The following is a 14,414-nucleotide window of genomic DNA, read 5'->3' as shown; positions in this document are numbered from 1 at the left end:
TTTATTTCAGCTCATGAAACATGGGACCAACACTTTACATGTTGCCTTTATGTTCATGTTCAGTGTAATTCACTCTTTATTTATCTTTCTCTAGCTCTCCAGTGCTTGGGATCAGGCGATGGGTTCTCTGGTGCTACCAGTCAGAGAGCTGCTGTCAGAACCAGATCTGGTCCTGGATCAGTGGCTGAGTCTGGATGGAGCCTCACCTGACAGTCAGATTCTACTGAGGGCTGAGCTTAAGGTGAAACACACTCACAAACATGTACTAACAATCAATGTTTTGGAGTGAGGGACAAAATGTGCACAGCCTATACAAAGCGCCACATGATGAACTTTAACTGCACTCGCCATGTTTTTGTTCACAGATCCTGAACTCGAAGATGACTGAGGGTGTTAGGGTACCACAAGGCTCTGTCTCAGGTCCAGAAATTATTATGAGTGGGAGTTACAGTGAGGAGAAGGAACAAATCACCATTGAGCAGCCAGTTACTGCAACCAATGGGGAGAAGCAACACAGTGTGGTGCCCACTGAGGAGTGAGTTTTTGGCTTGGCCCCTCCCAATATTAAAATAGTTCAATTGCAGTTATACATTTATTGCAAAAGTATGCAGTGTATGCAAATTATAAAACCCTTAAGTATATGGCTCTCTATGTGTTTTCAGAGATGTTGTAGTCTCCAGCCAACCCTCTATCTCTGAACCTGAGGAAGCAGAGGTTGTCTTTGAGGTCCCTAAAGAAGACCCCAGCCCTCCTGAGACACTCCCCACACACACCACCCCTGACCCCAGCTTTGATACTGAGGTGAGATACAGTATGTGGATGCCTCTGTATGCGTAATCCCTCGTGGGCAGATTCTGCATGCAGACCGAGAAATCTGTTTAGACATAATGGTATATGTAAGATAATGAGCAGCAGCAGTTCCAGTCTTTGGGTTTTTGTCACTGGTTATTTGGACATATCAGGATTTGGCGAAGGCGGTGCTTAAACAGCTTTACTTTGAGTGCTTCACGCGTTTGCCCACATGGAATTGGAAGGGGGATGGGGGGGCTTTGGCTGAGTTTCCTTTTGCAAGGGTGTGGACTAGAGGTCGACCGATTAATCGGAATGGCCGATTAATTAGGGCCGATTTCAAGTTTTCATAACAATCGGTAATTGGTATTTTTGGCCACCGATTTGCCGATTCAACTAATTTGTTATTTATTATTATTATTATTTTACACATTTATTTAACTAGGCAAGTCAGATTAAGAACGCATTCTTATTTTCAATGACAGCCTAGGAACAGGGGTTAACTGCCTTGTTCAGGGGGGATTCGGGGATTCGTTTTTGCAACCTTCTGGTTACTAGTCCAACGCTCTAACCACCTGCCTTACATTGCACTCCACGAGGAGCCTGCATGGCAGGGTGACTACCTGTTACGCGAGGGCAGCAAGAAGCCAAGGTAAGTTGCTAGCTAGCATTAAACTTATCTTATAAAAACTGTCAATCTTAACATAATCACTAGTTAACTACACATTGTTGATGATATTACTAGTTTATTTAACGTGTCCTGCGTTGCATATAATCGATGCGGTGCCTGTTAATTTCTCATCGAATCACAGCCTACTTCGACAAACGGGTGATGATTTAACAAGCGCATTTGTGAAAAAAGCACTATCGTTGCACCAATGTACCTAACCATAAACATCAATGCCTTTCTTTAAAATCAATACACAAGTATATATTTTTGAACCTGCATATTTAGTTAATATTGCCTGCTAACATGAAATTGTGTCACTGCTCTTGCGTTCATTGCCTGGCTCGTTGTGAACTAATTTGCCCAAATTTTACGTAATTATGACATTCCATTGAAGGTTGTGCAATGTAACAGGAATATTTAGACTGAGGGATGCCACCTGTTAGATAAAATACGGACCGGTTCCGTATTTCACTGAAAGAAAAAAACGTTTGTTTTCGAGATGATTGTTTCTGGATTCGACCATATTAATGACCTAAGGCTCGTATTTCTGTGTGTTTATTATATTATAATTAAGTCTATGATTTGATAGAGCAGTCTGACTGAGCGGTGGTAGGCACCAGCAGGCTCGTAAGCATTCATTCAAACAGCACTTTCATGAGTTTTGTCAGCAGCTCTTCGCCATGCATTGCGCTGTTTATGACTTCAAGCCTGTCAACTCCCAAGATTAGGCTGGTGTAACCGATGTGAAATGGCTAGCTAGTTAGGGGGTGCGCGCTAAAAGCGTTTCAAACATCACTCGCTCTGAGACTTAGAGTAGTTGTTCCCCTTGCTCTGCATGGGTAACGCTGCTTCGAGGGTGGCTGTTGTCGATGTGTTCCTGGTTCGAGCCCAGGTAGGAGCGAGGAGAGGGACAGAAGCTATACTGTTACACTGGCAATACTAAAGTGCCTATAAGAACATCCAATAGTCAAAGGTATATGAAATACAAATCGTATAGAGAGAAATAGTCCAATAATTCCTATAATAACTACAACCTAAAACTTCTTACCTGGGAATATTGAAGACTCATGTTAAAAGGAACCACCAGCTTTCATATGTTCCCATGTTCTGAGCAAGGAACTTAAACGTTAGCTTTCTTACATGGCACATATTACACTTTTACTTTCTTCTCCAACACTTTGTTTTTGCATTATTTAAACCAAATTGAACATGTTTCATTATTTATTTGAGGCTAAATTGATTTTATTGATGTATTATATTAAGTTAAAATAAGTGTTCATTCAGTATTGTTGTAATTGTCATTATTACAAATAAATAAATAAAAATCGGCCGATTAATCTGTAGCAGCCTTTTTTTGGCCCTCCAATAATCGGTATCGGCGTTGAAAAATCATAATCGGTCGACCTCTAGTGTGGACTTCGCAAACTGCCAGATCACTCCATTTCTAACACATATACAGTGAGGGAAAAAATTATTTGATCCCCTGCTGATTTTGTACGTTTGCCCACTGACAAAGAAATGATCCGTCTATAATTTTAATGGTAGGTTAATTTGAACAGTGAGAGACAGAACAACAAAAAAATCCAGAAAAACACATGTAATAAATGTTATAAATTGATTTGCATTTTAATGAGGGAAAAAAGAATTTGACCCCCTCTCAATCAGAAAGATTTCTGGCTCCCAGGTGTCTTTTATACAGGTAACGAGCTGAGATTAGGAGCACACTCTTAAAGGGAGTGCTACTAATCTCAGTTTGTTACCTGCATAAAAGACACCTGTCCACAGAAGCAATCAATCAATCAATCAGATTCCAAAATCTCCACCATGGCCAAGACCAATGAGCTCTCCAATGATGTCAGGGACAATATTGTAGACGTACACAAGGCTGGAATGGGCTACAAGACCATCGCCAAGCAGCTTGGTGAGAAGGTGACAACAGTTGGTGCGATTATTCGCAAATGGAAGAAACACAAAATAACTCAATCTCCCTTGGCCTGGAGCTCCATGCAAGATCTCACCTCGTGGAGTTGCAATGATCATGAGAATGGTGAGGAATCAGCCCCGAACTACACAGGAGGATCTTGTCAATGATCTCAAGGCAGCTGGGACCATAGTCACCAAAAAAACAATTGGTAACACACTACGCCGTGAAGAACTGAAATCCTGCAGCGCCCGCAAGGTCCCCCTGCTCAAGAAAGCACATATACATGCCCGTCTGAAGTTTGCCAATGAACATCTGAATGATTCAGAGGACAACTGGGTGAAAGTGTTGTGGTCAGATGAGACCAAAATGGAGCTCTTTGGCATCAACTCAACTCGCCGTGTTTGGAGGAGGAGGAATGCTGCCTATGACCCCAAGAACACCATCCCCACCGTCAAACAAGGAGGTGGAAACATTAAGCTTTGTGGGTGTTTTTCTGCTAAGGGGACAGGACAACTTCACCGCATCAAAGGGACGATGGACAGGGCCATGTACCGTCAAATCTTGGGTGAGAACCTCCTTCCCTCAGCCAGGGCATTGAAAATGGGTCGTGGATGGGTATTCCAGCATGACAATGACCCAAAACACACGGCCAAGGCAACAAAGGAGTGGCTCAAGAAGAAGCACATTAAGGTCCTGGAGTGGCCTAGCCAGTCTCCAGACCTTAATCCCATAGAAAATCTGTGGAGGGAGCTGAAGGTTCGAGTTGCCAAACGTCAGCCTCGAAACCTTAATGTCTTGGAGAAGATCTGCAAAGAGGAGTGGGACAAAATCCCTCCTGAGATGTGTGCAAACCTGGTGGCCAACTACAAGAAACGTCTGACCTCTGTGATTGCCAACAAGGGTTTTGCCACCCTTGGTGTACTTGGGTTTTAGTACTTGGGTTTTGCCACCCAAGTACTAAGTCATGTTTTGCAGAGGGGGTCAAATACTTATTTCTCTCATTAAAATGCAAATCACTTTATACAATTTTTGACATGCGTTTTTCTGGATTCTTTTGTTGTTCTGTCTCTCACTGTTCAAATAAACCTACCATTAAAATGTTAGACTGATAATTTCTTTGTCAGTGGGCAAACGTACAAAATCAGCAGGGGATCAAATACTTTTTTCCCTCACTGTAGACCCAGTAGTTAATCACGCAGATTACCAAATTATGCAAGATTTTATTTCTTTGTTAACAGTTAGCCTAGCGGCAGGTAACCTAGCAGTTAAGAGCGTTGGGTCAGTAACCGATAGGTCGCTGGTTCGAAGCCCTGAAATGACTAGGTGAAATATCTGTTGATGTGCCCTTAAGCAAGGCACTTAACCCTAAGAAGTCGCTCTGGATAAGAGCATCTGCTAAATAACAACAACAAAATAATGTATTCATGAGACATGTTATAATTGGTTTTGATAGGAATTGCATTGCAGGGGAAAAGCATTGATTGCAGGTGTAAGCATTGGAATGTGTTTTTGACCAACAGAAAGAGGAGCCAGAAGAACCTGAGGAACCTATCACCATCACCCAACTGTCAGTCACAGCAGACACTGAGGAGCTCCAACCCTGGAACAGGCCAACGGCAGGGTGAGCTCCATTCAACAACACATCCAGAGAGCTTTGCATGTACACTGACACATTGATAATCTTCAGTGTGGTGAAGCAACTATCAACATGCTGTGTGTGTGTGTGTGTGTGTGTGTGTGTGTGTGTGTGTGTGTGTGTGTGTGTGTGTGTGTGTGTGTGTGTGTGTGTGTGTGTGTGTGTGTGTGTGTGTGTGTGTGAATATTCAGATCTGTTACAGAGGACATTGCCAGAGCTACAGTGTCTAGCCTTCCTTCTGTGTCTGTACCTGAGGAAGCTGAGGCCATGCCTGATGTCATCCCTGAAACACGCCCTCCTCACACTACCCCTCACCCACGTTTTGGCACTGAGGTGGGTGCTTTACTGTAGGGACTATAAAAATGCTTTATACTACCAAGAACAAAAGTTCAAATTGAATAAAAAATATCTCAAGACCTTATATTGTTTGTATTTTGAGAATGATAGAATGCCTTAAAAAAAAAAAATGCATGAAATTAAATTAAATGTATGCATTCACTACTGTAACTTGCTCTGGATAAGAGCGTCTGCTAAATGACTAAAATGTAAATGTAAAAAATGTTTTATAGTGTGCCACTGCAGTTCTGTTGTTTGTCCTGTAGGGGGTGCTGAGAATCCATGTACTGGAGGCCCAGGATCTGGTTGCCATGGATAAGCTGATGGGGGGCCTGAAGAAGGGCAAGAGTGACCCCTATGTCAAGATCAACATCGGAGGGGTCAAGTTTAAGAGTCATGTGATCAAGGAGAACCTCAACCCAACCTGGAACGAGATGTTTGAGGTATGGAGGGACTTGTAGTTTATTCAATTAATCTCTGTCGGCTGTTGAACTTTGTGCCCATTTAGATGAGCGATAAAATGGATTGTGCTGTACTGAAGAAAGTCAAAGTAATGCGTGTTAGGACAGACTTTTGATCTTTTGTACAATTACTGTATTTGGATGGCTTCTCTCATGTAAGAATATATCTGAGACATCTAGAAGTGTATGCCTTAGCTACCTTTCTGCCTTAATAACATGTAATAGTATTATTTACGTGTAGTTTTGTTGTTATTGATCTTCCCTGACGTATGTGTGTTTCCCCAGACGGTGCTGACCCCCCAGGCTGGTCAGGAGGTCCAGGTAGAGCTGTATGATAAAGACATGGATGCTGATGACTTCCTGGGAAGGTGTGTTGTGACTGGCCCAACTATACACCGTTTAATCAGTAACCTGCTATTGATAGTTAAGGAATACGTCCCCAAGGGCACCCTATTCCCTATATCGTGCACAACTTTTGACCAGAGTTCTATGGTCCCTAGTCAAAAGTAGTGCACTAAATATGGAATATGGTGCTATTTGGGATGCACACAAGATAAGACTTACACTTTCATGCATTTGAGTCTCATGGTGGACTAAATGGTTGAAATGTAGGATATTGTTCTACTTTTCTACTTTCACATATGAAATATATAAATGGTCAAAAGAATACAATGCCTTTTTGGAGAGTTGCCAAAGCATCTGTTGTGTGTGTGTGTGTGTGTGTGTGTGTGTGCGCGTGCGTGCAGGTTTATGATTAGGCTGAGTGATGTCATCAGTTCCCAGTACACAGACCAGGTGAGTCAGTGTATTGAGATATTTACTTCTCTTTCTAGCCTGACTTCCATGTGAGGTCATTACTGTTGTCACAGCTTCACTTTATTTTCCAGATTCACTCTGAATGATGTGTGTTTCTGTTCCAGTGGTACACTCTGAATGATGTGTGTTTCTGTTCCAGTGGTACACTCTGAATGATGTGTGTTTCTGTTCCAGTGGTACACTCTGAATGATGTGTGTTTCTGTTCCAGTGGTACACTCTGAATGATGTGTGTTTCTGTTCCAGTGGTACACTCTGAATGATGTGTGTTTCTGTTCCAGTGGTACACTCTGAATGATGTGTGTTTCTGTTTCAGTGGTACACTCTGAATGATGTGTGTTTCTGTTCCAGTGGTACACTCTGAATGATGTGTGTTTCTGTTCCAGTGGTACACTCTGAATGATGTGTGTTTCTGTTCCAGTGGTACACTCTGAATGATGTGAAGTCAGGTCGTGTTCACCTGGTACTGGAGTGGGTACCAACAGTATCACAACCAGACAGACTGGATCAGGTAAGTTATATTCTTCCAGTTTCAGTTTCTTCTGCCTCCCCATCTCTCTCTTTCCCTGTTATTGTCTTTTCTTTCACAGAGTTTGATTTAACCCTCTCTTGCCTCCCCCTATTGCTCTCTCTCATACAATCATCCTATGACATATTCATACTGTTTACATAAGAAGGAAGTCTTCCTGCTTCCAGAATGCAGTTGACTCAAATTACATAACTCATATGAGGCTTTTGTATTTGTATTTATTAGGGATCCCCCCCACCCCACTTAACAATTAAATAGCACAGCATTAGGTTGAAAGATGTCATTTTAACTCTTTTCTCCCCATGTTCCAGGTGCTGCAGCTGCAGTCTCTCCAGTCCTACCAGAACAAGGCTGTTCCCTCTGCTGCTCTGCTCTTCGTCTACATGGACAGAGCCCACTCACTGCCTGTGAGTCACCATAAACCTCTTCACCTCAGACACTGTGCCACTTTGAACGTTTGAACTCTGACTATGCGTTGTTGTCTAGTTTTGCAGCTGTGATATGGGTTATGCACAGATGTTGATGGTTTATTTTGTCTAGTTGTTCACAATCAGTGTTTGGTTTTGACTGTTGTATTGTGTGGTCTCTGTGTGTTTCTAGTTGAAAAAGAGTGGGAAGGAGCCAAAGGCTGGAGCTGAGCTTGTTCTGGGGGAGACAACATATAGAACCAAGGTGAGACAGTATCCTTAGAGCTGAAATGCATGACTTGTTACAGGATCTGCCGTGAAAGTCAACTTCTCTGTCTCTCTGAAGGTATGTGATCGTACCAACTCCCCCCAATGGGAAGAGGCTTTCTACTTCCTGGTTCGTGACCCCAGAGAGGAGATTCTCATAGTGAAGGTGAGAGTTCGGTCTGCTTCAGGATGGCGGATCTAAACATGGATAGTGTTTAATGGAAACATAATGTCACTCACTGTAAACATCTTGCACAGTCACTGTTAAATGCAATTCATCCACACAAATCTCCCAACAGGGATATAAACCAATTTGTGCACACAATTTGAGAGAAGTAAGCTTTTTGTGCGTATGGAACATTTCTGGGCTCTTTTATTTCAGCTCATGAAACATGGGACCAACACTTTACATGTTGCCTTTATGTTCATGTTCAGTGTAATTCACTCTTTATTTATCTTTCTCTAGCTCTCCAGTGCTTGGGATCAGGCGATGGGTTCTCTGGTGCTACCAGTCAGAGAGCTGCTGTCAGAACCAGATCTGGTCCTGGATCAGTGGCTGAGTCTGGATGGAGCCTCACCTGACAGTCAGATTCTACTGAGGGCTGAGCTTAAGGTGAAACACACTCACAAACATGTACTAACAATCAATGTTTTGGAGTGAGGGACAAAATGTGCACAGCCTATACAAAGCGCCACATGATGAACTTTAACTGCACTCGCCATGTTTTTGTTCACAGATCCTGAACTCGAAGATGACTGAGGGTGTTAGGGTACCACAAGGCTCTGTCTCAGGTCCAGAAATTATTATGAGTGGGAGTTACAGTGAGGAGAAGGAACAAATCACCATTGAGCAGCCAGTTACTGCAACCAATGGGGAGAAGCAACACAGTGTGGTGCCCACTGAGGAGTGAGTTTTTGGCTTGGCCCCTCCCAATATTAAAATAGTTCAATTGCAGTTATACATTTATTGCAAAAGTATGCAGTGTATGCAAATTATAAAACCCTTAAGTATATGGCTCTCTATGTGTTTTCAGAGATGTTGTAGTCTCCAGCCAACCCTCTATCTCTGAACCTGAGGAAGCAGAGGTTGTCTTTGAGGTCCCTAAAGAAGACCCCAGCCCTCCTGAGACACTCCCCACACACACCACCCCTGACCCCAGCTTTGATACTGAGGTGAGATACAGTATGTGGATGCCTCTGTATGCGTAATCCCTCGTGGGCAGATTCTGCATGCAGACCGAGAAATCTGTTTAGACATAATGGTATATGTAAGATAATGAGCAGCAGCAGTTCCAGTCTTTGGGTTTTTGTCACTGGTTATTTGGACATATCAGGATTTGGCGAAGGCGGTGCTTAAACAGCTTTACTTCGAGTGCTTCACGCGTTTGCCCACATGGAATTGGAAGGGGGATGGGGGGGCTTTGGCTGAGTTTCCTTTTGCAAGGGTGTGGACTAGAGGTCGACCGATTAATCGGAATGGCCGATTAATTAGGGCCGATTTCAAGTTTTCATAACAATCGGTAATTGGTATTTTTGGCCACCGATTTGCCGATTCAACTAATTTGTTATTTATTATTATTATTATTTTACACATTTATTTAACTAGGCAAGTCAGATTAAGAACGCATTCTTATTTTCAATGACAGCCTAGGAACAGGGGTTAACTGCCTTGTTCAGGGGGGATTCGGGGATTCGTTTTTGCAACCTTCTGGTTACTAGTCCAACGCTCTAACCACCTGCCTTACATTGCACTCCACGAGGAGCCTGCATGGCAGGGTGACTACCTGTTACGCGAGGGCAGCAAGAAGCCAAGGTAAGTTGCTAGCTAGCATTAAACTTATCTTATAAAAACTGTCAATCTTAACATAATCACTAGTTAACTACACATTGTTGATGATATTACTAGTTTATTTAACGTGTCCTGCGTTGCATATAATCGATGCGGTGCCTGTTAATTTCTCATCGAATCACAGCCTACTTCGACAAACGGGTGATGATTTAACAAGCGCATTTGTGAAAAAAGCACTATCGTTGCACCAATGTACCTAACCATAAACATCAATGCCTTTCTTTAAAATCAATACACAAGTATATATTTTTGAACCTGCATATTTAGTTAATATTGCCTGCTAACATGAAATTGTGTCACTGCTCTTGCGTTCATTGCCTGGCTCGTTGTGAACTAATTTGCCCAAATTTTACGTAATTATGACATTCCATTGAAGGTTGTGCAATGTAACAGGAATATTTAGACTGAGGGATGCCACCTGTTAGATAAAATACGGACCGGTTCCGTATTTCACTGAAAGAAAAAAACGTTTGTTTTCGAGATGATTGTTTCTGGATTCGACCATATTAATGACCTAAGGCTCGTATTTCTGTGTGTTTATTATATTATAATTAAGTCTATGATTTGATAGAGCAGTCTGACTGAGCGGTGGTAGGCACCAGCAGGCTCGTAAGCATTCATTCAAACAGCACTTTCATGAGTTTTGTCAGCAGCTCTTCGCCATGCATTGCGCTGTTTATGACTTCAAGCCTGTCAACTCCCAAGATTAGGCTGGTGTAACCGATGTGAAATGGCTAGCTAGTTAGGGGGTGCGCGCTAAAAGCGTTTCAAACATCACTCGCTCTGAGACTTAGAGTAGTTGTTCCCCTTGCTCTGCATGGGTAACGCTGCTTCGAGGGTGGCTGTTGTCGATGTGTTCCTGGTTCGAGCCCAGGTAGGAGCGAGTAGAGGGACAGAAGCTATACTGTTACACTGGCAATACTAAAGTGCCTATAAGAACATCCAATAGTCAAAGGTATATGAAATACAAATCGTATAGAGAGAAATAGTCCAATAATTCCTATAATAACTACAACCTAAAACTTCTTACCTGGGAATATTGAAGACTCATGTTAAAAGGAACCACCAGCTTTCATATGTTCCCATGTTCTGAGCAAGGAACTTAAACGTTAGCTTTCTTACATGGCACATATTACACTTTTACTTTCTTCTCCAACACTTTGTTTTTGCATTATTTAAACCAAATTGAACATGTTTCATTATTTATTTGAGGCTAAATTGATTTTATTGATGTATTATATTAAGTTAAAATAAGTGTTCATTCAGTATTGTTGTAATTGTCATTATTACAAATAAATAAATAAAAATCGGCCGATTAATCTGTAGCAGCCTTTTTTTGGCCCTCCAATAATCGGTATCGGCGTTGAAAAATCATAATCGGTCGACCTCTAGTGTGGACTTCGCAAACTGCCAGATCACTCCATTTCTAACACATATACAGTGAGGGAAAAAATTATTTGATCCCCTGCTGATTTTGTACGTTTGCCCACTGACAAAGAAATGATCCGTCTATAATTTTAATGGTAGGTTAATTTGAACAGTGAGAGACAGAACAACAAAAAAATCCAGAAAAACACATGTAATAAATGTTATAAATTGATTTGCATTTTAATGAGGGAAAAAAGAATTTGACCCCCTCTCAATCAGAAAGATTTCTGGCTCCCAGGTGTCTTTTATACAGGTAACGAGCTGAGATTAGGAGCACACTCTTAAAGGGAGTGCTACTAATCTCAGTTTGTTACCTGCATAAAAGACACCTGTCCACAGAAGCAATCAATCAATCAATCAGATTCCAAAATCTCCACCATGGCCAAGACCAATGAGCTCTCCAATGATGTCAGGGACAATATTGTAGACGTACACAAGGCTGGAATGGGCTACAAGACCATCGCCAAGCAGCTTGGTGAGAAGGTGACAACAGTTGGTGCGATTATTCGCAAATGGAAGAAACACAAAATAACTCAATCTCCCTTGGCCTGGAGCTCCATGCAAGATCTCACCTCGTGGAGTTGCAATGATCATGAGAATGGTGAGGAATCAGCCCCGAACTACACAGGAGGATCTTGTCAATGATCTCAAGGCAGCTGGGACCATAGTCACCAAAAAAACAATTGGTAACACACTACGCCGTGAAGAACTGAAATCCTGCAGCGCCCGCAAGGTCCCCCTGCTCAAGAAAGCACATATACATGCCCGTCTGAAGTTTGCCAATGAACATCTGAATGATTCAGAGGACAACTGGGTGAAAGTGTTGTGGTCAGATGAGACCAAAATGGAGCTCTTTGGCATCAACTCAACTCGCCGTGTTTGGAGGAGGAGGAATGCTGCCTATGACCCCAAGAACACCATCCCCACCGTCAAACAAGGAGGTGGAAACATTAAGCTTTGTGGGTGTTTTTCTGCTAAGGGGACAGGACAACTTCACCGCATCAAAGGGACGATGGACAGGGCCATGTACCGTCAAATCTTGGGTGAGAACCTCCTTCCCTCAGCCAGGGCATTGAAAATGGGTCGTGGATGGGTATTCCAGCATGACAATGACCCAAAACACACGGCCAAGGCAACAAAGGAGTGGCTCAAGAAGAAGCACATTAAGGTCCTGGAGTGGCCTAGCCAGTCTCCAGACCTTAATCCCATAGAAAATCTGTGGAGGGAGCTGAAGGTTCGAGTTGCCAAACGTCAGCCTCGAAACCTTAATGTCTTGGAGAAGATCTGCAAAGAGGAGTGGGACAAAATCCCTCCTGAGATGTGTGCAAACCTGGTGGCCAACTACAAGAAACGTCTGACCTCTGTGATTGCCAACAAGGGTTTTGCCACCCTTGGTGTACTTGGGTTTTAGTACTTGGGTTTTGCCACCCAAGTACTAAGTCATGTTTTGCAGAGGGGGTCAAATACTTATTTCTCTCATTAAAATGCAAATCACTTTATACAATTTTTGACATGCGTTTTTCTGGATTCTTTTGTTGTTCTGTCTCTCACTGTTCAAATAAACCTACCATTAAAATGTTAGACTGATAATTTCTTTGTCAGTGGGCAAACGTACAAAATCAGCAGGGGATCAAATACTTTTTTCCCTCACTGTAGACCCAGTAGTTAATCACGCAGATTACCAAATTATGCAAGATTTTATTTCTTTGTTAACAGTTAGCCTAGCGGCAGGTAACCTAGCAGTTAAGAGCGTTGGGTCAGTAACCGATAGGTCGCTGGTTCGAAGCCCTGAAATGACTAGGTGAAATATCTGTTGATGTGCCCTTAAGCAAGGCACTTAACCCTAAGAAGTCGCTCTGGATAAGAGCATCTGCTAAATAACAACAACAAAATAATGTATTCATGAGACATGTTATAATTGGTTTTGATAGGAATTGCATTGCAGGGGAAAAGCATTGATTGCAGGTGTAAGCATTGGAATGTGTTTTTGACCAACAGAAAGAGGAGCCAGAAGAACCTGAGGAACCTATCACCATCACCCAACTGTCAGTCACAGCAGACACTGAGGAGCTCCAACCCTGGAACAGGCCAACGGCAGGGTGAGCTCCATTCAACAACACATCCAGAGAGCTTTGCATGTACACTGACACATTGATAATCTTCAGTGTGGTGAAGCAACTATCAACATGCTGTGTGTGTGTGTGTGTGTGTGTGTGTGTGTGTGTGTGTGTGTGTGTGTGTGTGTGTGTGTGTGTGTGTGTGTGTGTGTGTGTGTGTGTGTGTGTGTGTGTGTGTGTGTGTGTGTGTGTGTGTGTGTGTGTGTGTGTGAATATTCAGATCTGTTACAGAGGACATTGCCAGAGCTACAGTGTCTAGCCTTCCTTCTGTGTCTGTACCTGAGGAAGCTGAGGCCATGCCTGATGTCATCCCTGAAACACGCCCTCCTCACACTACCCCTCACCCACGTTTTGGCACTGAGGTGGGTGCTTTACTGTAGGGACTATAAAAATGCTTTATACTACCAAGAACAAAAGTTCAAATTGAATAAAAAATATCTCAAGACCTTATATTGTTTGTATTTTGAGAATGATAGAATGCCTTAAAAAAAAAAATGCATGAAATTAAATTAAATGTATGCATTCACTACTGTAACTTGCTCTGGATAAGAGCGTCTGCTAAATGACTAAAATGTAAAAAATGTTTTATAGTGTGCCACTGCAGTTCTGTTGTTTGTCCTGTAGGGGGTGCTGAGAATCCATGTACTGGAGGCCCAGGATCTGGTTGCCATGGATAAGCTGATGGGGGGCCTGAAGAAGGGCAAGAGTGACCCCTATGTCAAGATCAACATCGGAGGGGTCAAGTTTAAGAGTCATGTGATCAAGGAGAACCTCAACCCAACCTGGAACGAGATGTTTGAGGTATGGAGGGACTTGTAGTTTATTCAATTAATCTCTGTCGGCTGTTGAACTTTGTGCCCATTTAGATGAGCGATAAAATGGATTGTGCTGTACTGAAGAAAGTCAAAGTAATGCGTGTTAGGACAGACTTTTGATCTTTTGTACAATTACTGTATTTGGATGGCTTCTCTCATGTAAGAATATATCTGAGACATCTAGAAGTGTATGCCTTAGCTACCTTTCTGCCTTAATAACATGTAATAGTATTATTTACGTGTAGTTTTGTTGTTATTGATCTTCCCTGACGTATGTGTGTTTCCCCAGACGGTGCTGACCCCCCAGGCTGGTCAGGAGGTCCAGGTAGAGCTGTATGATAAAGACATGGATGCTGATGACTTCCTGGGAAG

At 42.5% G+C, this 14,414-nt stretch overlaps 1 protein-coding gene across 4 annotated transcripts in view; it reads left to right on the top strand.

Moving 5' to 3' along the window:
* The window catches only part of LOC115150497 (uncharacterized), a 78,221-nt gene that overhangs the window by 50,533 nt on the left and 13,274 nt on the right, over positions 1 to 14,414 (top strand). For all 4 annotated transcript variants that reach the window (XM_029693862.1, XM_029693861.1, XM_029693860.1 and 1 more), the window contains 19 exons: positions 95 to 241; positions 366 to 535; positions 663 to 801; positions 4,904 to 5,004; positions 5,211 to 5,352; positions 5,622 to 5,798; positions 6,102 to 6,184; positions 6,563 to 6,611; positions 7,052 to 7,141; positions 7,471 to 7,566; positions 7,760 to 7,831; positions 7,913 to 7,999; positions 8,300 to 8,446; positions 8,571 to 8,740; positions 8,868 to 9,006; positions 13,109 to 13,209; positions 13,448 to 13,589; positions 13,852 to 14,028; positions 14,332 to 14,414. In XM_029693862.1, coding sequence (XP_029549722.1) covers positions 95 to 241; positions 366 to 535; positions 663 to 801; positions 4,904 to 5,004; positions 5,211 to 5,352; positions 5,622 to 5,798; positions 6,102 to 6,184; positions 6,563 to 6,611; positions 7,052 to 7,141; positions 7,471 to 7,566; positions 7,760 to 7,831; positions 7,913 to 7,999; positions 8,300 to 8,446; positions 8,571 to 8,740; positions 8,868 to 9,006; positions 13,109 to 13,209; positions 13,448 to 13,589; positions 13,852 to 14,028; positions 14,332 to 14,414 — 2,312 coding nt within the window. The remainder of the gene's footprint in view (positions 1 to 94; positions 242 to 365; positions 536 to 662; positions 802 to 4,903; positions 5,005 to 5,210; positions 5,353 to 5,621; positions 5,799 to 6,101; positions 6,185 to 6,562; positions 6,612 to 7,051; positions 7,142 to 7,470; positions 7,567 to 7,759; positions 7,832 to 7,912; positions 8,000 to 8,299; positions 8,447 to 8,570; positions 8,741 to 8,867; positions 9,007 to 13,108; positions 13,210 to 13,447; positions 13,590 to 13,851; positions 14,029 to 14,331) is intronic.

The sequence above is a fragment of the Salmo trutta genome, chromosome 16 (genome assembly GCF_901001165.1).
Source record: "Salmo trutta chromosome 16, fSalTru1.1, whole genome shotgun sequence".
Taxonomy (NCBI): Eukaryota; Metazoa; Chordata; class Actinopteri; order Salmoniformes; family Salmonidae; genus Salmo; species Salmo trutta.
This window is presented reverse-complemented; position numbering and strand designations above follow the sequence as displayed.